Source organism: Terrapene carolina, unplaced genomic scaffold, assembly GCF_002925995.2.
Source record: "Terrapene carolina triunguis isolate 2854851 unplaced genomic scaffold, T_m_triunguis-2.0 Scaffold436, whole genome shotgun sequence".
NCBI lineage: Eukaryota > Metazoa > Chordata > Testudines > Emydidae > Terrapene > Terrapene triunguis.
This window is the reverse complement of record NW_020664787.1, coordinates 378,675-400,417: the sequence shown is the minus strand read 5'-3', so window position 1 is coordinate 400,417 and position 21,743 is coordinate 378,675. Positions and strand designations below refer to the sequence as shown.

General features: G+C 40.0%; 1 protein-coding gene across 3 annotated transcripts in view; it reads right to left on the bottom strand.

Moving 5' to 3' along the window:
• The window catches only part of TSPAN5 (tetraspanin 5), a 116,597-nt gene that overhangs the window by 21,507 nt on the left and 73,347 nt on the right, over positions 1 to 21,743 (bottom strand). For 2 of the 3 annotated variants that reach the window (XM_024212830.2, XM_024212831.2), the window contains one exon: positions 6,731 to 6,781. In XM_024212830.2, coding sequence (XP_024068598.1) covers positions 6,731 to 6,781 — 51 coding nt within the window. Of the gene's footprint in view, positions 1 to 6,730; positions 6,782 to 7,881; positions 8,001 to 21,743 lie in introns of all 3 variants that reach the window. The other variant, XM_024212832.2, reaches the window with a different exon arrangement.

The following is a 21,743-nucleotide window of genomic DNA, read 5'->3' as shown; positions in this document are numbered from 1 at the left end:
AAAAAAAGCAAACGTGATTCTGGGATGTATTAACAGGTGTGTTGTGAGCAAGACACAAGAAGTCATTCTTCCGCTCTACTCTGCGCTGGTTAGGCCTCAACTGGAGTATTGTGTCCAGTTCTGGGCACCGCATTTCAAGAAAGATGTGGAGAAATTGGAGAGGGTCCAGAGAAGAGCAACAAGAATGATTAAAGGTCTTAAGAACATGACCTATGAAGGAAGGCTGAAAGAATTGGGTTTGTTTAGTTTGAAAAAGAGAAGACAGAGGGGACATGATAGCAGTTTTCAGGTATCTAAAAGGGTGTCATAAGGAGGAGGGAGAAAACTTGTTCACCTTAGTCCCTAAGGATAGAACAAGAAGCAATGGGCTTAAACTGCAGCAAGGGAGGTTTAGGTTGGACATTAGGAAAAAGTTCCTAACTGTCAGGGTGGTTAAACACTGGAATAAATTGCCTAGGGAGGTTGTGGAATCTCCATCTCTGGAGATATTTAAGAGTAGGTTAGATAAATGTCTATCAGGGATGGTCTAGACAGTATTTGGTCCTGCCATGAGGGCAGGGGACTGGACTCAATGACCTCTCGAGGTCCCTTCCAGTCCTAGAATCTATGAATCTATGAATCCTTAGTGGTGCAGTATTTACAAGTATATTTTGTTTGAAATAGTGGGGCAATGACTGGAGCATATTATTCCATTTCAAACTGCTGAAAAGGATTGGAAGGACCATCTCATAGGAATGTCGATATATCCTTTCTATCCACACGTCTGCCTGTCTGTCTTAGGGTTTGCTACAATGCCTGTCACCATAATATTCAAGCACTTCTGTTGATTTAATGGGTTATTTAGGAGAGAAATTGGGAAGAGCTGGGAAGAGCCTAGCACTGACCAGCACTGTCTTCACCATATCTTTAGCTGAATGTTGGAGGAGGAGTGGTGGTGTTTTTTTAAGAGGGTAGAGCAGAGGACAGAGAATCAATGAGTACTATGTTCTAATCCTGGCTCTTGAACCAGTCACTTAATATTCTCAATTTATGCAATAATCTACCTCACAGGGGAGGCAAACATTTGTAAAGAGCTTTAAAATCCTTGTACACCTCTACCCCAATATAATGCAACCCGATATAACATGAATTCGGATATAACACGGTAAAGCAGTGCTCGGGGAGGGTGGCTGCGCACTCCGGTGGATCAAAGCAAGTTCAATATAACGCGGTTTCACCTATAACGTGGTAAGATTTTTTGGCTCCCGAGGACAGCGTTATATCGAGGTAGAGGTGTATTATGTAAATATGAAGTATCCTTTCCAGCAGTATGAGTAACAATGGTCTATGCTGCTCTTTTTATTTCTGGCTGGTCAAGTCAGTACTATTGATATCTTAGATGTGAAAAGAAGGGGATGCAGCTTTCCCCCCTGACAATGCTATTGTATTTCTATCCTGCACGTGCACTGTTCAGACGTTTGCATAATATTTGCCAGAAACCAGTTCATTTCTGCAAAATCACGTGTTTTAATATTTTCCCCTCTCACAATGGCTTTGGTCCAGGGATATGCTGTAGTCCCAAAAGGAGACTGAATAGGATATGTTCCCTGGCTGATCTTCAACTCAGCTGTTTGCAGTATTCATCCACCCTCTTAATGTTCTGCAATAGGTTAGAGCTCCTGGTTAACTATTTAACATCTACATGTGTCCCTGAGCCAATTCCAGTCAGAATTTGCTTCTGCTGCTGAGGGGGGGATGGAAAGGGGGAAGAGAAGAGAAAATAAAAAACTGGAGTGAAATCAGCATAATGAAGTTATGAAAAGTCCTTTATTTCTAGCTATGCATTCGATTTCAGAGCATGAGGGTACAGGGGATGTGTGCATGCAATGGGAAAGATTGAGCTCATCCCTACCCCACTCCAAATGGAAAAACTAGGCACTAATTCCACGGAAAGGCAGCAGAAAAACAGAAGGAGCCATCCCCTTCCACAAACATGGGGGAGAAATGCATAAGGCAGCAATACATGCAGAAAAGGTTTTGGTGGGGCATCCCTCAAGGCTGACAGGTATCACGTTTCCAACGAGGCCCAAGCATTTCTGCAGCACTGGAGTGCCCTTACTGGGTCACTTTCACCACTACGGTACCAGAGCAGAGGACTCATAGATGGTGAGTCAGTCTGGGAAGGGAGGCTTAGGCTCTGTTCCAGACCTGCCAGTTGTCTTGCAGCTCCTTTTGTTGTCTCTCTCTCTCCAGCCCACCACTGTAATCTCAGGCACAGCTCAGGGGACAGGAAATCTGGCCTTTTAAGCAGGAGTTGAGGGGGTTCCTCACCACACCGCACATGCAGTGTTTGCCTGCTCCTTTCTCAGCCAGAAGGGAGCAAGGAGGAAACAGATGGTCAGGAGCCCAGGGAGGGCCCATCCCCAACCATCACTCCTCCCAACCCCAGGCCTCCAACCCCCACTTATTCAACAGTCCCTGTGACACACTACAGAGAAGAATGCCAAGACCAGTGAGAAGGGACAGCACCAAGGGAAAACACAGGGAACTAAAACTACATCCCATCCCTTGCGGGCTTCACGGGAAAAAATTTGGAGGAACAACCACCCTCCCTCACTGCATCAGAGGGAAAATTTTAGGGGTGGTCTGAGAGATCCCCTCTCTGGGAAAAGAGATGAACTAGAGCAGTGATGCTCAGACTGAGGCTCATGAGCCGTAAGTGCCTCTTTAATGCATCTCCTGCGGCTCTTTGCAGCACGATATTAAAACGTTGTGTGATTTAATTATTAACCAATCTAAGTTACTAACCAATCAGGATGCCTTTACTACGTTACTAACCTATTGTAGTGGATAAAATAATAATTCTTGGTGAGTCATTTTGCTGTGAGAATATTATATCTTAAAAAAGTAGTAAATGAAACAATGAATTCACTCTACTTTGGCTCTTTTGGGTAATGTTGATCACTAATTTGGCTCCTGAACCACTGAAGTCTGAGTATCACTGAACTAGGGGAAGTGGTTGTGGAGGTGGTCAGAGGAAAAGAAAAAGATTCAAATATAGAATCATCTGGAGCATATTCTCCTTTGCAAACTGTGGGCTGATCTTTCACACCCTGCTCATGCAAATGAGTAGGAATCTCTGACTAATATATATTTGGAGGGTGATGAGAAATGCAAGTATTTTCAATCACATTACTGCTTCATAATAGGAAAAATGTGTCTATTTTGATAGGCATAAATCATTGAAAATTTCACATTATTGTGCATTTGAGTAAGTGTAGGGGAGAGAATAACGGTAATTTAAATGTGCCAAACCTGTTTCGTTCCAAAATTTAGTCTCTGTAAACCAGAAAATAGGTGGGGGGTGTTTACACAATTTAAGTTTCCATAATTTTTGTTACATTCATGTTGGAAACACAAAAACAACAACAGCAGCAGCAGCATTTCGCTAGTTACTTGGAACGGGAAGGAAACAAAAGGGAGAATGACTGGTCTAGTTTCCTTGTTATAAAGGAGTGGAATTCACAAAGTAAACTAACAGCACAAAGAGAGAAAAGTAAAATGAGATTTTTAAAATCCATTCAGATTGAAAAGCTTCAGGTGTTATAACACGAAGTAGGACATTAAAAATTATTTTGACTGTGCCCCTTTAGGCACCAAACTCTAAATGATGAGTCACATAATTGAAATTATTCACACCACCAACCCCGCTATAAAATCCACAAATGCACAAGAGCAGAGAGAGTGCTTTGCATTTTGCCCAATTTGCATGCAGCCCCAGGGATATGCACAAGATTCAAATTTCCAAACAAGGATTCAAACAAGCACTTGTGGAAGTGGGTACCTGCAATCTCGTGGCACAATTAGTGCATCTCTCCTTCCTGATCTTTTATCTTCACTGGGAGGGAAGGAAAGATCTTTCCTCAAAAATCTCAGAGAAAAATTCAGCAGTAAAGCCGGGGTGACGGGGTGGAGAGAGGTGAACTTAGTCTTTACTGATTCTCTCTCTCTTTCGGGTTCACTGCCTCCTTGTTTCTCACAGCTCTCTTTCAGGTTCATGATTTAGGATGCTAATTTTTCCACTTTCTGTTTAGGCCTCGCTGACTGGCTGTCAAATCAGTTCCATTGACTGTCTGACAAGTGAATTCTATTGCTCCCCCAAAGGCTGCAAGGAAGGTAATGAGACTATGTAGGGAATTATTTTCTTTAAAATGCTGTTTGTCTTCAAGTCTCCTTTAGAAACAACTGGGGGCATGGGAAGGGATATGAAACCACAGTGCATTCCTTATACCTGCACCGCGTTTGGAATCCACATAGGGACCACCACTCGAAGAACTACAGTGCATTCCTCACACCTGGCATAAATAAGGCTGCAATTAAATGTGCATTATTTTATTAAAGCCAACCTTGGTAAGTGATATCATTCAACTTTTAGTACACTATCTGGTACTCTACTTTCTGTCATTCTGAAAAGGCTTTGAGATGTGGCAAGTTTGACTAGAGAAATGACTGGAGTGTGTGGAAAGGTAAAATTTAACTGGAAAGAAATTCAAATGACCAGGGGAGGGGGGGGGGTGTTTGGATTTGCATCCCCAAAAATCACAACTTACAGCAGCACAGTGATTTCTTAAGCTCCAACTGTGCAAAAACTGAAGTCCGTACATAACTGTACATAGGAGCAGTGCCATGGAACTCAGCATCAGTGCACTCAGACTGTAAACTCTGTGGGAAAGATACTCTCTACTATGTGACTATACTGCATCTAGAACAACAGGGCCTCAGCCCTAGCTGGGGCCTTTGCATGACACCACAGTAAACATAATAAACAGTCTTTCTAGTGAGGCAGTATCTTTTATTGGATCAACTTCTGTATAAAAGATATTGCCTCATATCTCTCTAATATCCTGGGACCAACATGGCTACAACACACCGCAAACAATTTCTAAAGCACCACATTTTTCCCATGCATGCACTCAGAATGCCTGCTGAAGTCAGTGGTTTCCTGTGCACGTGTCTGAGGAAAGAATCTGGTCCTACGACAGTAACATTTTTATTTATTCATTTATGTAAACAAGTCATACAGCCAAGACTGTCCAAACTGGCAGGTACCTACTCTTGCTTTGCTTTTTGTTTTTTTTAAGCATGTAATATACTAACTCAGTTCTTCAAATCTATTGGTTATTTTAAAATGACATCATGATATTAAGTTTCTGCATCTCAAGTAAAATGTTTGCTGCAGTTTCTGGCTATTAATAATTTTTAACTGGATACATTTCTCCATGAAGAGACTGATCCAGTCTCACACTAATGAGCTATATTAAAGACCTAATGAATTGTCACTCTGACAGAACGACCCTTTTGCTTTAGGACTCTAGGCTAAGGACACATTTATACTAATGGAAAAATCATTTTTGCTGCTCCAGGAAATGCTAGAAGAACTTTAAAAAAAAAAAAAATCTTAACTGGGAAGCCACTTCAAAATTAAGCAAATACTACTAATTTATGCCTCAGACCTGCAAAGACAAAAGCACATACTTTGCTTTACACACAGAGTAGCTCTATTTAATTCAATTAGAATACTCGTAGTAGATAAAGCTAAGCATGTGATTACATCTTGGAGGATCAGGGCCTTAGCACAATACAGACTTTCATAATGCACTTCAATGCCTGTTCAAAGCCATGTAAAATGTTTTATTGTTTTAAATTGTCTGTATTCCGGAAGAAAACAGATGGAACAACTAGAAGGCTCCAACTGACTGACTCGCTTCCAAGATAGGCAAATTCATTCTGAATGTTTAGTGCAAAAGCTGAGCCAGAGACTGGGTTTCCAATGTATTATTCTGTTTGTTCAGCCCCACTTATGAGCTTAGTAATGAACATAATATCAATACTTAACACTAACATGGGGCTTTTCCTCTTCAATGCACTTTACAAACATTATCTAATTAATTGTCACAATATTCTTGTTATCATAGGTATTTATTATTATTAACAACAATAATATTAATAAGAACAAAAGGGAAAGAAAATAGTTTTAATTTTTTTTTTTTTGTCTTTTATCTTGTTGCGGAAATGATCTCTTTACCCAGGATTCTGACACACATTGATTTGTTTTATACCTTCTAGTCTGGCACTGCCTTTCCTTCCCACTTTCCATCCCCAAGCAGTCTCCCAAATTTGGGCCCAACCCTGCAAACCTTTAATCACATGAATTAATAGGCCTATCTGTGAGAGGATACGAGTTACAGCATCAGTCGCACAATGAAGGACATTCTAATTTTTTTTTTATTATTATTTCTTTAAGATAACTGAAGGAACACTATAGCTTAGTCAGTCTTGTGCTTATTTTTTTGTAAGTGTGTAAACTAATTTAAGCCACAGCTACCAGTAGTGTTATAAATTCAGAGGCAAAAATAGAAAAACTCACTTTCATTTGGTTTGCCTCCCTTTATGAGAGTACACTATCATACCAACATTGCCTACCAAGTACAGCCTCTATGCTGTACTTTCCATGTATGCGCTGCCGGGGCTATTCTGTGTGCATCTGTCAGTTGATCTTTCTTGCCAAAGCAGCCTCCAGAAAGATGCTGAGGTCTCCTTCTATGTGAGGCAAGATAAAGTTTCATTTGACAATGGGTCTTATTTTCTCTCTAGTACGGACAGTGTGTGAATGGGTAGCATGTGTAATATATAGTTATTCAATCGGTCACTAAAAAAAATAAAAGTTGAGTTTGTGTTATATTCAACTTACTTTTTCATTCCATGCCCACAATCCAATTCCAAGAAATGCTATGCCCAGAAACTGAAAGAAACAAGAGGAAATTGGGGTAAGAACTGTGAATTGACTGTTACAAATATTTCATATATCGATTACCCCTTCATCTTCACCCCTCTGGCTGGGAACCTCTGTACCTCTAACAGTAATGTCGAGATTGGGCACGACAGCACAGAAAAAATACAACAGCTTCTCCTACAATTCCACAATTAGAGAATGAAAGGCTGCTTTCTTGGCACAGAGAACAGCCAGAAAACAGCAGGATAAGGGGGAAGCTCCCTAATGCTGCACAGCCCACTTAATGCTTTCCCACATACGCATCTCAGATGCCATGAATGTCACCTCCTCAACCACTCCACAAATCAGCTCAAAGACATATCTCCCAAGACTTGCATAAGCCAAGATCTGTGACAGGACAACACAACAAACCATCATCATTTTGCAGCCAGCTGTACAGAGCCACTTTCCTTGCAAAGCACAATAAAAGAAATTCGGCTAGAAGGAGGAAGCACTAAAATCCATATTCATGACCAGGTATAGTTATGTTGCCCACATTATGGCCTATTAAACCTAAATCAATGGGTACATTTTTAAACCAGAACTGTCATCAGAAAAAACTACCAGAGATAATCCTAAAATAAACCTAAACAAGCATAATTTTATAGCTTTCTATTTATTGGTTGCTTTTATATTTCACGATGAACAAGCTACTTCAGTAGGCCATGCAGCCAACAATACACCATATCTTTGCATATCTCAGAATGGCATAGCACATTTTAAAACTATTGATCTCTCTCTTTCTGCATTCAAAAAATATTAAATACATTAACTAAATGAATAAAATGACTAAATCTTGCATTCCCAAAATATGCACTTGTTTCCTTTCTGAAGCAGAACTTGCAGAGCTGAGCTATACTTGTGGTTTTGGTTCAAAGAGTTTTGCAAAAACTTTCTTCCAGTTTTGCTTCACATGATTTAAATACCTTTCAAGTTCTGGGTTTGTATGAACACCAGAACTAAAGTCTATTGAGACAGATGAGGTTTTATATAGTACTAACTCAAACCACAAATTGGTCCAAGTTAATGGAAACTGAGTCAAGGCTGACAAATTTTGAGTGACTATTTACCATTGATTACATCACAATCATTATGACTTCAGGGGACAGTTGACCATCTAAGGAATTCCTTGTTCCATGGAATATCTTCAGTACTGCATATGCCCATAAGATTAACATGTGCTGTGTTGCTATAGGATTGTGTAACAAAAGTTGAGGCTTTAATATAAACAAACACACACAAAATAACAGCTAATAACCAATGAGCAAAAGAACTACTTAGAAATAATTCCAGGGACAATGAACTTTAATCACTACAATCACTCCTCTTTGGCAATAGGAAAATGTTGTTTTATTCATGTTCGATGGTTTCTAGGCATATTACTAGTTCAGTTGAAGTGTATGTTTGGCTGCTGTGGCCCAGCAATACATGCATACCAGCTTCTTTGGTCATCCAGGAGACTCTAGGATGACCCTGCACCCACACCGCTTCTCGCATCTCCAATTGGCCGGGAATGGCGAACTGCGGCCACTGGGAGCTGCGGGGGGGCCATGCCTGCGGACAGTCAACGTAAACAACGTAAACCGCGTGCCGAAGGTTGCCGACCCCTAGATTAAAGTTATTGATATAACTCCCTCACATGACTGCTACTAAACTCTGACTTTATTTGCAAATGTGATGCTCATGCTAGGAGTCAGTCTATTTGACCTCTGTGCAATGGCTGGAGGCCGTTGTAAGGAAATCTTTGTAAATGTTGGGTGAAGTCCAAAGGGACTTCACCCAAAAGAAACACACAGCTACCCCTCAACAAAAGTAAGGAAGGGGAAGGCTACAATAAAAGCAAAACAGAACAAAAAAACCTCAAGGATCAACTAATTACTGTTGCAATAAAGAATGTAAAAACAGGAAGGGAGCGTAGGTCCAAGTTAAAATGTGGGAACCAGAGGGGCACACAGAGATTGCTTAGAGAAAGCATCTAAGCAATCAGGGGACGCTGGCTGGATATATGATCTATGGGGTGAAAGGAAATAGCTCCCACAGTCACAAAGAAATCCCATCACCAGCAGCACCGGTCAACCTCCTCAATTGAAGGAGCCAGACAGACAAATTTGAAGACTGAAGTCCTCTGTTTCTCCACAGAACTGATACAGCATAGACCGTGGTATAGCAAGTTTTCTCCACACCTTGTCAGCATGACTGGATTTGTCCTACAGGGGTCACTCTAGTAGCATTTCAGGTTATACAATTCAGATCAGATCCTCAAATGGTATAAGTCAATGTGACTCCACTGAAGTCCATGGAGCTATGCCAGTTTACACCAGATGAGGTGCTGCTCCTTCAAGTACATTTTAGTCCTTGGCCTCTCTGTTGAGACTGCCAACAAGGGTTCCAGTTAGTGGCATGGGTGGTAGATGTTTTTTGCAATACACCTCTACCCCGATATAACGCTGTCCTCAGGAGCCAAAAAATCTTACCACGTTATAGGTGAAACTGCGTTATATCGAACTTGCTTTGATCTGCCGGAGTGCGCAGCCCCCCCACCTCCCCCCGGAGCGCTGCTTTACCGTGTTATATCCGAATTCGTGTTATATCGGGTCGCGTTATATCGGGGTAGAGGTGTATTAGAGACCTGCCCACTGGTCAAATTCAAAGCCAGTTTGAATTGGGTGGGTTACAAATCAATAACCTAGAGACAAAAGGCTCTATATACCAATTCCCTGATCCACCTAGTCCCCCAACCCTACTAAACTTTTACTACTTTCCTATGTCCCTGAATAAAAAGGGAAAATGGTTGTGTACTACGACATAATACCCTGAACCTTTGCCATTTTTTGTACGTATCCCTGCAAAGTTACTTTCAAGAAGTCAGCAAGTACCAAGCTCTAAAAACACGTAATCCTGACAATGTTTTCCTGCCGTGAAGGAAAAATGAAGGGGCAGCTGAGACTCCATGCAACATCCACTGTAAAATCTATTTCAATGAGTAAATGTCATGGTAGGAATTGACTTTGTGAATTAAATGAAGTGTGCTGTTACCCAAAAGTTATTGCAGGGTTCAGAGTTGAAACTCCTATAAATGATCTATCAGGTAAACAGAATGGGCATATTAAACATCTCCTCTCCCCACACTGCCTGCTTACTAAATGGTACTGTGTAGCAGGATTAACTGCAATGTAAGATAATGCTTGTCAAATTATTAAATCCATAATATACACCACTCCAGTATGCAGTGAGAGAGCACTTTTAAAATACCTAACAAACAACTTTAAGGCAGGAGAGATCTACACCATTGCAATGTAACCAAGCAAAGCCTCTAATATAGAAAGAAAAACAAGGGGGGATGGGGCAGTGTGCGCACACGTGTGTGCTTTTCTCCTCTGGCTTTAAAAAGAGCTCACTACAGAGCCAAATATATATGAACTAGTTTGGGGCCATGCAACAGAATGTTGCGTGAATAGCACAAACTGATTTTCTTTGTGGTTTCTCTGCAATAAACTGATACTGTTCATAGATTTCTTTTTTTTTTTTTTTGGCATTCAGTATATTTTCTCTTAAGATCTGTGTAAATAACTTAGTATACTAATGATTTTTCTTTCCAAAACCACACCAAGGAAATACATTTATCTTTCTGGGAAAAGGAGAGGGGAAACTGTGGGGATTCCCCAGCACTGAACTCAACAGCTTCATAGTGAGTTCACGTCTTTTATGCATTTTTTTAAAGAGGCAATTTTAGTTATGTGCCATAAGAATTTCTATAAAACGTTAACTAAATATTAACCAAAACACTCAAAGCTTAACCATGTTTTCAGAAAGGCGCACTGTCAAAAACTTCAGGCCCAAAATTTTTCATACCGTTAAAGTTGAATCATTAGCAAATGTCCTCCAGATTATATCCATGTTTGGTTTTAAAAATCAGTATCTCTTGCCCTAAAGGTCTAGCACTCTTGCCCTTATCCGTGCTTGACTCTAGTGAAAGTCAAAGGGAGCTTCGTGCTTAGGGCTACAGAATCAGGTCTGACTGTACGTAATTACCATCAAGAGACATGGACAACACTAGCACCGCACTTTACTTATGTTCCACACAAACAAGAAAAGTTGGTACTGTGCCCTATGTTTGCATAAGGGGCACATGGAAAGCTTGATTTACATGGGCACCTACAGTAAACCAAAAAAATCTCTCTTCTCTCTTTTTTTTTTTTTTTTTTAAATAACTACCTACTTGGGAATGGAGAGATCAATTCTTAATTCCAGATAAATAACCAGAGAGACGTTAGCTAACAGAATTTAAGTTACCTGACAATGCACTTTTAGATATACGGCTCCCATTTCAGGCCGTGATGGGACACGATACATCAGACCTTAAACCTGCCTTGGCCCAATGACAAGAGAGCATTATCCCCAAGAATTCTGGAATCCAACAGGATCCATTAATCACAGCGAAAGAATCACCACACCAGTTCCAGTGCCCTGACAGGCAAGAGGGAAAGCCCTGTCCTCCATCTGGAAGAGACGATGATTAGACCATAACTAATTGTCTGCTGTCTACACCCCACCACCACCAAACACACACTACGTGTTAGAGCAGATTCAGAGTGTCACCTCCTCAGCTGTAAGCAGAGCTAGGAACTATCTGGGATAATCATATTTACCACAGTGGCTGTGACTAACCCAGGAGAGCTGTCATTCACATGGATGTTGAAATTCCCCAAGACAGACAACCCTAGCCTCTCCAACAACAGGCTCCAAAGACCACTCTGGCAGCCCTGACAGGAAGCCTGGGGGAGTAGCATGGTGATCTGTACTCTACAAGGACACCCTCCGCCCTCCCCCAACCCGGTCAGCCTCCTCCTAGCACCTGCATACCAGATAGACACACTCTTTTAAGAGCAATAGGGCACTTTCTACATCTGAGGTCAGACGCAAAATGCACACTCAATACTGACTCCAAGGCTGACTTTCTTCCTCGTATGGATTTTTTAACCTCTTTCCATATGGAGGAAGGGGCCTTCTCTGCATCAGTGTCTAGAACTTCAGCTACTGACTTACTGAAAGCCTATTAGGTCTCTTCCCCTTCTGGGTCTTTCCCCTTGCCAAGACCAGGCACCCTTAAATTCCTTACTCTTACACGGTGCTCTTTCCCATATTCTTTCAATAACCATAGGTGCTTTAATAATCTTATATTTAAAAAAAAAAAAAAGATTCCCTCATTTTCTTCATTGTAACTTTTAAGTACATCAAGTTCTCAGTGCACCCTACCTGTTTTGTCAGTCCTCTTTTGTTGTCAAATGTTTCTACTTCATCTTCCACAAATAAACAATCTGGATTGTTTTTTCATTTCCTCTATTTCAACAGGGAGAGAATCCACTATGGCTTATAATCAGTGTCATAGGGCCACTACTGCTGCTGATTAATATCATGCAGAACCATACAGAGATACTGAGGCCCTGAGCTTCGAGGTATCCAATCTTTGGTTACTCCCTCCAATACTCCCTTTTTGTTTTTGTTTTTTATTCTGTACTGTATTATTTGCAATCCAAATCAGGGCCTAAGTGTGCATGTAGTTTTGTGGCTAGAAAGCTCTGTCCCCAGGGGCATAAGTACAAAACAAAGATTTGTTTCATGATTTCTTTTTCTATTAATTTTTCCAATTTAAAATTTTCCTTACACTGTTGGAAACACAAAACACAACAGCACTGAGTTAATGCAGGGGAACAAGAAATTGAAGCTGCCTAGAAGCACAGCGTGAAATTGACCAGCCTAGTTGCAGAGTTCAAACTGTGTGACATACAAAAGTGAACATTAACAGTGAGAAATAAATTAGATTTTTAAAATTACTTCAATGTTAACCTCAGCTGTTAATAACTCAGAGTAAGGGGTTTTTTATAAATTATTTTTATTTTAACAATGAGCCTTCAAGTTTTGAAGGATGTTACACCCTTTCCAGACGTAGGCCAAGCAATATAATCATACAGGAAGGAGCTAGTAGAAATTAAGTTGATCTTTTTGGACTGAAGTGTCAAGACTGCAATTCTAAACTATACTAAAATCCTGTATTCTTCATCTTCTGGGATGTGCCATTTGCTAGATAACGTCAAAGTAGAAATTGGAACTGTAAATCAAGAATCAGATGTTTCAGCAGTATGAACTAGATATAATATTAAATACAGGTTTGAATTGAAACCCTAGATCCTAACACTGGATCTGTCTAAGAGGCAAAACCAAGACACCGACTACAAGTGTTTCTAAACACGGAGTTTCAAATTTCAGATCCAAATCTGAACTTTCCCAAAGTTCAGGGTGTTTGGATTTGTCCCATTAAGGAGATTGGTTCAAGCTGTGAACTCTGATCTGAAACCAGATCTCGGGTTTTGGTTTGGGCTCCATCTCTAATAAGAACAGATTATGTTTAAGCATTCTAAATCAAACCAGAATATGAAATACCAATTGCTCAGAGTATAATCTCCTCTGTGATACTTCTACTAAAAAGAGCCAAAAAAGTACATATGAGTTACAACTAACTCCGCTGTTTTTCTAACTTTATACAGTTTGCATAAGAAAGTTGTACTAAATCCTTGTGGTTAAACTGGCTTTCTTTGAAGGGATAAAACTGCATAATGATAACAGAGATGAAACTTACAAATACATCACTTTGGTAGGGCAAGGAAGGAGGGAAGACCCCATTCTTGCAAGGGCAAGGAAGGAGGGAAACGATGACTGAAGGATAAAACTATTCATAAAAAAAATCCATATTATTGCATTTGGAAATGGCAAAAAGCTTTGGTAAATGCTGTATTTTGCGCGCAGTTCAATGTTGTTTTGTACATAAGTGTGAAAAGGTAAATATAAACAAAATAGTTTAATAAGCAGTATATACATGTGTATTTTGGGCCAGATCCGCAGTGGTAAATTACCATAGGTCCATAGACTTTAATGAGATTTACACCCCTTGAGATACTGGCCCTTTGACTGGAGTTGAGGCTTATTTTGGTAAAATATTGTTATTAATTGCAAAAAGTGACTAGTAGAAGGATATATATGACTTGAGCCAAAGGAAACCCATCCCATACTGTAGCCTAGAACATCACAATCTCCAACCTATAGTAAGAGTTATGAGTGAGATATTAGGAAAAACTTCCTAATTGTCAGGGTGGTTAAGCACTGGAACAAATTGCCTAGAGAGATTGTGGAATCTCTGTCATTGGAGGTTTTTAAGAATAGATTAGACCACCACCTGTCAGGAATGGTCTAGTTATTATGCAGTCCTGCCTTGAGTGCAGGGGACTGGACTAGATGACCTATTGAGGTCCCTTCCAGTTCTTCACTTCTATAATTCTAGAGGAAGCAGGAGGATTGGAACAGCATTCCCAGTTCTGCTGCCACCAAACTTGTTGGTAGGAAAAGACAAGCGCAACCTATTCCTTGAAGACTCTTACAGAGGATCAGAAGATGTATATATTCTCCTCCCCTTCAGCCCCCAAAACAGAAATCTCTGTACCCTTCCCTCTCAAAGGCAACTGAAGCAAGAGCAGGGGCCTACCAGAGGAAAGGATCAATGCCCAAACTACCACAAGGACAGATATACTATAGTGATGAATGACACAAGAATGCTAAAATAAAATGAAAGCCTGTGGTAGAAGAATGGGGTTTCATCATGAAACCAGTGAGTTTCTCCAGGGATCACTTTGGGATTAGTTTGGAGTTTTCAATTGAAAACTACAAAACCAAAACTTCCAGCAAACCTCAAAGAGATGTGAACATATACATAAAACACTCTAGTCATCATAAACATGCTAACCAGTGTATTTCCCACAACTCTTATACAAATATCCCACCTTGTGTGCCCAATTCTGCCTTCATTTACATGCAAGCCAGTCAGCAGAATTCTCTCCCCTCACATTTGAGAGAGAAAGAGAAATATTCTCTTTTCAGTCAAGCGTCAACTAACTTCATTTTAGTCACAAGAACTATTCTGGATCCATACCAGCCTAAAAGAGCAGAATTTTATCCTCTGTCTACAAATTACTCTAGATATTTTAGAGAAAAGGGGCCCAATTCTCTCTTGCCTTGCATCTTGTATACCCATTTAGACCTGTGCAAAATGACTACAGAAGGTGCATGGTGGCAGAGAATCAGACCCAATGTGTCTTCAATATTCCTTGTTTGGAGGCAGACCCTCTAAAAACCTTGTTGTCAAATCTTTGAAGAGCAGGTAAGGGAGAACAAATATTTAGAAAGTCCTTTAAAATATAATACTTGGCATTATACAACAGTGGTGCAACACTTTCTACAAGATTAATTTTACAACCCTCAGCCTTCCACTCATGAATGTCGATGTAAAGCAAAAACTACATTCAAATTTCTCTCTAGTAAATCAATTACTTGAGAATAATTAGACAGCATGTAACAATACTTTTATCATTTCACTGTCCTCAACTGTTTACATGCAGTGAACAAAAGTTACACAAAGAATATTGCTATATATTTTATTCTATAATCTCTCTATTCTTCTCTCAGTATTAATTCACATGCTTAGATACATTCATAAGCAATAATCCCCTGCCTAGCACTTCAGTGTTTTCAGAGGTGGGTCAAACAAACATTTCAAGTTACATACATCCTTCTCTAAGCATTATTAATCTTGTTGGCTAGCAGGAGAAACAAAGCACTCGGGTATGTTCAGTTCTTTGTTGTGAGGGGTACAGCACTTTACAAAACAGCATATAGTTTAAAAAGTAACATAGTAAATAATGGTGCAAAACTAAAATAGTTGTACATTGTAAGGACAAATGTAGATTGATCACTTATTACATCACACACAATTTTTTTTAATTTCAGTTGACACTCTTATTAAAACAAAGAATTTAGAACAGACTACCAACCAAAAGCATCTCAGCTGCAAACTAAGTAGTAAAGGGGTTAGGTAATATACCATCGTCACATACCACTGAATGCCAATATGTCCTGTGTGAGGAAGATTTATAAAAATAAAACAGGCTTGACAAATTATTCCTGTATGCAGTTGCTTCATTTTACACCCTTACAACAACAATAGAATGCACACTTTCCTATACAATAGAAAGGGACCAGAGCTGTAAAGTTTTGACTCAGTTTAGAACTTTCTCAAAATTCGGGGATTTTTTAGATCCATCTCTACTATGTGTGCATGAACTTCCTTGCTATGAGTAGTGACAAAAACTTCTTATTACAGCCTTTTTTTAAAGCAAAACTGTTAAGCTAGTAGGCCCAAAATCATCACTATGTCAGCAAAATTTGTGTCGCTCAGGGGTGTGACTATTTCACCCCTGTGACTGACATGAGTTACACCGACATAAGCGCTAGTGTGCACAGCACTACGACAGCGGGAGAAACTCTCCCGCCAGCATGCCACCCCCAGGAGTGGGGTTTTTATGCAAATGGAAGAGCTCTCTCCTGTCAGCATAGAGCATCTTCACCAGACACGCTTCAGCAGCGCAGCTATATCGGTACAGCTGCGCCGCTGTAGCGTTGTACATGTAGACACAGTCATATCCACAGCATTTTAGACTGTGTTCATCCACATTGTGGTTCTCTCTTTCTGTGACTGTCTACTATGTACTCTAAGCCCTCCAGACAGCACGATTTCACTCTTTATCCTGAGCACATGAATGAAACAGGCATAGAATGAGTAAGAGCAATGTACATAATTGCATCTTCACTCAGTCCTCTGGGTTTTTGTACAGTCACTTTACAGATTGTGGCATTGCTTGGTGGGGTTGGTTTGTTCTAAGAAAAAACTGTTTTTCATGGATCATGACTGCATGAAGAAGAATACGCAACTTTCTGAAGTACCATCAGTAAAACATGGGCCTTCTTTAAGTTGGTTACAAGTCACTGAACTGACTCTAAAATGTACTACTGCTCTAAGACAATCCTTCCCTAAGCAATATTTCTCTCGCCTGTACTATGGTGCACTCATAGCCACAATACACTAGAGAAATATTTCAAAGGTGGGACACTGATTAAATTCTTCCTATAATTTTTTTCCAAGAGTATTTTTTTTTTTTTGTATTAAACTTTTTTTGGTCAATCCTGAACTGATATGAAGCACAGGCATTCATTTCAGTTTCTTTAAATCATCCTCCAAGAGGAAGAATATTTCGACTAAACCTGAATTGAAATACAATTTGTAATTTAAAAAACTCAGTTCATTATTCATAGGCCTTCGCAGAACTTGATTTTTATTTTATAATTTTGACAGATAAAAATAAAGCATTTTTTATTTTATTTCTAAGCTTTTTTTTTTTTTAAAACCAATTTTTATTGGATTTTAATTTTCAGTTGTGGGAAATTTTGGGGTCAGCCAACGAAGTGAAAAGCACAGCTTGAAAGATGACTGAGAAGGCAGCTCACCTGCCTATCCAATCAATATAGCAGCTTTCATCTAGGCTAAAACACCACATAAAGGGAATAAGGGGGGTTAGAGCCAAGAATCTGCCTCCTTCCTTTCCCATAACTTTTCCATTCTCAGCACCAGCCGGCACAGGATTTCATTTAAAGCTGGTTAACCACAGAGGGTCACCATGGGAAAGCAAACTGCTGAGAGCACACATTATATGTTCATACAAATTTACAGATGTACTGTAATACTTATGAAAAATATGTTGGCCTAGAGCCCATTAATTGTTTGCTCTTGAGCCATGGCCAGCAGGAAAGCTCCAAGCAATATGATTAGTGAAAGAAGATACCAGGGGTGATTGCTACCTGATTTGATGCACATCAAAGGCAGCCAGCTATAGATGTAAAATAGGCTTTCAGATGTTAAATCTATTCTCTATTCTCATTTTAAATACACATTTTTAAAGATTAATACATATTTTACAAATAATTATTTCCATGATACTTTTGATGGATTCTCCCCCAAATGCAGCTGATAAGAATCGCCCTACTCAATTTTTCACACATTTTCCGTTCAGCTGAATCAAAAGACACAGCTGACATTGTACGGTAACCCAAAGTAGAAAAACATATCTGAAAATGCTCTGAGAAAGCTGTGTAACTCCTCTCACGGGACTATATTTTTGTTTGATCCACCTGAATGAAAAATTAATTAGACCTGGATGAGACCAGTTTTAATGTAAAACACTGTGGCTGTTAGTTTATTCTTCTTCTATTCTTTTTTGTTAATCTTGCAGTAGGTTGTAGATAGAGTGGGCAGCCCAACATAATTTTGAGTGCAAAGTCAGTTGTCGCTACTCTTATTGCTTTTTGAAGCTATTTAATTCAGATTGGTTTTGCAGGACATCTGTTTTCTGTTACAGATGTTACATGTATTTATTTTGTTGCTCATTGGTGGTGCAATCAATGCTGTGTTGTAAGCAATACCAACCATAGGTTAGTGATGCCCTAAAGGCTCAAATCCCTCTCTTCTTGGCCATAACACAAACTAATGCATTGGAAACCAGAACAAGGAGGGTGCATTTCTGGATGAGTCCAAATTTTTTTCCACTCAGACATATGAACAGCAGTTTAAAACAGTTAAAGTGAGTAACTGTTTCCAAGCTCACAGCATTAGAATCACTTTCCAAATTCAAGTCCTAGTACTAGAACATGTACTTTATTTGAAGCCAAGATATTACAGATCTTTTTCTGGAAAACATACAGTATTCATGCACACACACCTCTTTGCAGAATACAAACGTGAAAGTTAAAAAGCGTGCTTTCATGCAGTCCACCAAATTCCCTAACACCGCTATTGTTCTTACTGTACAAAAAAACCAGACTTCTTTTAAAAAACTCAAACAAACCAAAAAAACCTGGACATCAAAAGTTTAAGGTACTGTATTTAACTCCCTCTCTCAGGAACTCCACCAAAAATACACCACTTACCCAACCTTAACTTTTACCCTTTCCAGGTCACACTTCATGCTCCCCCAGCCTTTTGTCCCTCTTCATACTCCACCAGTCTCCTGGTCCTCCAGGGCCCCTGCATCTGGAGACTTGGGAGCGCTGCTCCATCTATCACTACTCCATGGGCTCCTACCCAAAAGCCAAACTCAGTGCCCTGCTACATTTCCTGACCAGTCTCTTTCCCTCATCCATGCCATCCCACCTCTGGCTCAGCCCAGCAGCCACAGCAGCATTGCCTGAAATCAGTTTATATTTTTAGAAACAATTGAAAATAATTGTAAGTTGCCCGGTATATGCAGGAAAACAGCTTTGTATGAGCACAGCGCAAGCCATGGCCAAGAGTGGCAGGAAAGAGGGAAGAAAAAGGAAACAAACAAAAAAAGGAAGAAAAAGATATGGCATCCTTACAGCATTTCTCTGCACCTAGCCCAACATACAGGGTAGGGAGGTGGTCAAACCCAGGACTCTTCATTCTGGCCCCAAAAAGGAAACAGAATAAGGCGGCAAAGAAAGCAAATATTGCCTCTGGTGGGCAATATTGCAAGACAGACATTTTCCCAGGTCCTTCCTCCTGCTGGTGCCTGGGAGCTTCCTGCCTGGAGGAAGAGAGACTTCCTCTGACTACTCTTTATATCCTTTTTCTGTCTAATGAGCACATAGTTAATTCCTTCCCTACCTGCCTCAGTGAGGGTTATTTATGTGCACCCCCATCACAAGCTCTTTTTATGGGGCTGTCACTTTATATAAAGTTGCAAACTGTGATGGAGTCAGATCCTACAAGAAAATTTCACTACAATTTACAAAGCTCCTGTACAATGTCTCGATCTGGAACAGAGGTGGAACCAACCACCACCATCTAATTAAGGCATTTGGTACACCAAGGTCTTAGCTGGCAGGAACTGGTAGTAGTCCTATTTCTTACCAATGAATATGCACTTACACTACTGCATTAGCTATGACATAGGTTTAAGTGGTTGGGGCCTGAAGCAGAGTGCAGGATCATGAAACCACTAGCAGCTATAGAGGTACTGTATTGACACTAAAGTGTGCTCAGAAGAATGCTCAGCAATTTCATTTCAGGGAACTTGGCTCAGCATAACTCAGTCATTTTGCTATTAGCCACAGTGCCGCATCCCACCCACCTCCGCCACCATATACTGGGTCATTTCAACTGACAAGGCTCAGCACTCCATTTATTAGGACTGGTAAGCAAGTGTGTGGGAGGAGGAAAGCAGGGACTGAGTCACTCTAAATGAACAGGCCCACTGTAAGTGAACTCCTCCACTTTCATAAACAGACCTGGACCATGACAGTTTTGTCTTGCTCTTCTCTCATTTGAAAGAAAACTGGCTCTAAAGGTCTAGAAGAAAAGTCAGTAAACAAAAAAATCAGAGATCACACAGGAACCTTCCCGCCAGCAAAACCATATTATCTACCGTGGCATTACTGATTCACTGGGTGTTTTGTTTCCATCATCACTGGATATTAATACTAATCATACCTAGTTCTTATAAAGCACTTTTCCTCGGGAGATCTCAAAGCGCTTTACAAAGGGGGATCAGTATCATTATTGACATTTTACAGATGGGGAAACTGAGGCACAGAGAGGCAAAGTGACTTGCCCAAGGTCACTCCAGGGGTCAGTGGCAGAACTCAGGTCTCCTGAGTCATTGTCTAGTGCCTTAGCAACTAGGCCAGGGAGGCCCAACTTTATTACACAGGAGGGCCACATAAACATAAGCACAACCTTTGGGTTTTTTTTGTTTTTTTTGTTTTGGAGTGGGAGGGAAGAAACAGAAACAGATTCTACATATTTTAATAAGATTTAAAGTCACCTGTATTGATTTATATTCTAAGTTCAGCTTGATTCATATGTATTTAGATACATTTTTCTATGTACAGTATTGTCAGTTTACACACTTGTGTAAACTAAACTGATGTAAACATGATGACAAAATGCTAATGAATCAACTGTTAGTATACTGTCCTGAAGCAGGTCATGGGCCTTATGAAATGTTCTGGTGGACCACGTACAGCCTGCGGGCCATAGGTTGGGCACCCCTGCACTAGGCCATGCTCCCCACCCAAATCACATCCCAAATTAGAACATAAAGATTGTTATTTTAAAGCTCTGCAGCAGTAGATATACATGTGCCTTCACATATGTGAAACAGTCTCTGATCCTAGCCAAACTGTGGGTTTTCACCAGGCCACAAAATGGATTGTTTGACATCCTGGTAACTGTACATTGTAGGTTACCACTCTCGATAGCATATACAAATTGATGCCATCTTCCCAATCCAAACACAGTCAAACTAGGCTCAGCCTACACAAATCTCCTCATCTGTAGGGAAAAAATAATCCCACACGGGAATTTACCAGGCACAACACAAGCATTCTCTCAAACATACAGAATACATAGCTGGATTGTTAATAGTGATTACAAGATCCAGCTACGTTTTCCACCCCCCAGACCTTTCAAGACAGATGATATTGAACCAGATAGTAGGCTCATTTCTCTACTGCTTTGTACCTTGTGTAGTCCTTTTTCATCTGTGTAAGTTTAGTGCCAAACACTGCCAACCAGAATGGTAGTGCTTTTTTAGACCCACTTTAGACTGGTGTAAGTGATTACACAAAGATCAAGGCAATGGAGAATTAAAAGCCTCTTGTTTTTAAAGCTACAAATTAGGAACCTCAGCTAAAATGGGTACCTAAAAAAGGCCTCCAGAAACTAATTAAATTTAAAATGGGTAATCCAGAAATTGAGGAGAAACTTCTTGAGTCTCTACATTTCAGGGTAGCATCATGTACTATAGAAACAAGGGGACTTCTTCCCTCCTCTTTAAAATATTGATGTCACTTGCAGCAAGTTACGTCTTGCTAATTCCACAGCTAGTTTATGTGCCACAGGTAATATGTTACTTGTAGTTATACCGCAAATTGTCATTTTAAGTAAAAAAAAATTCTCAGACACCATTAAATAATGTTTTATTAGACTTCTTATATTTCAAGAGGTCTTTTTCTGGTGTGCCACAAAATTAAT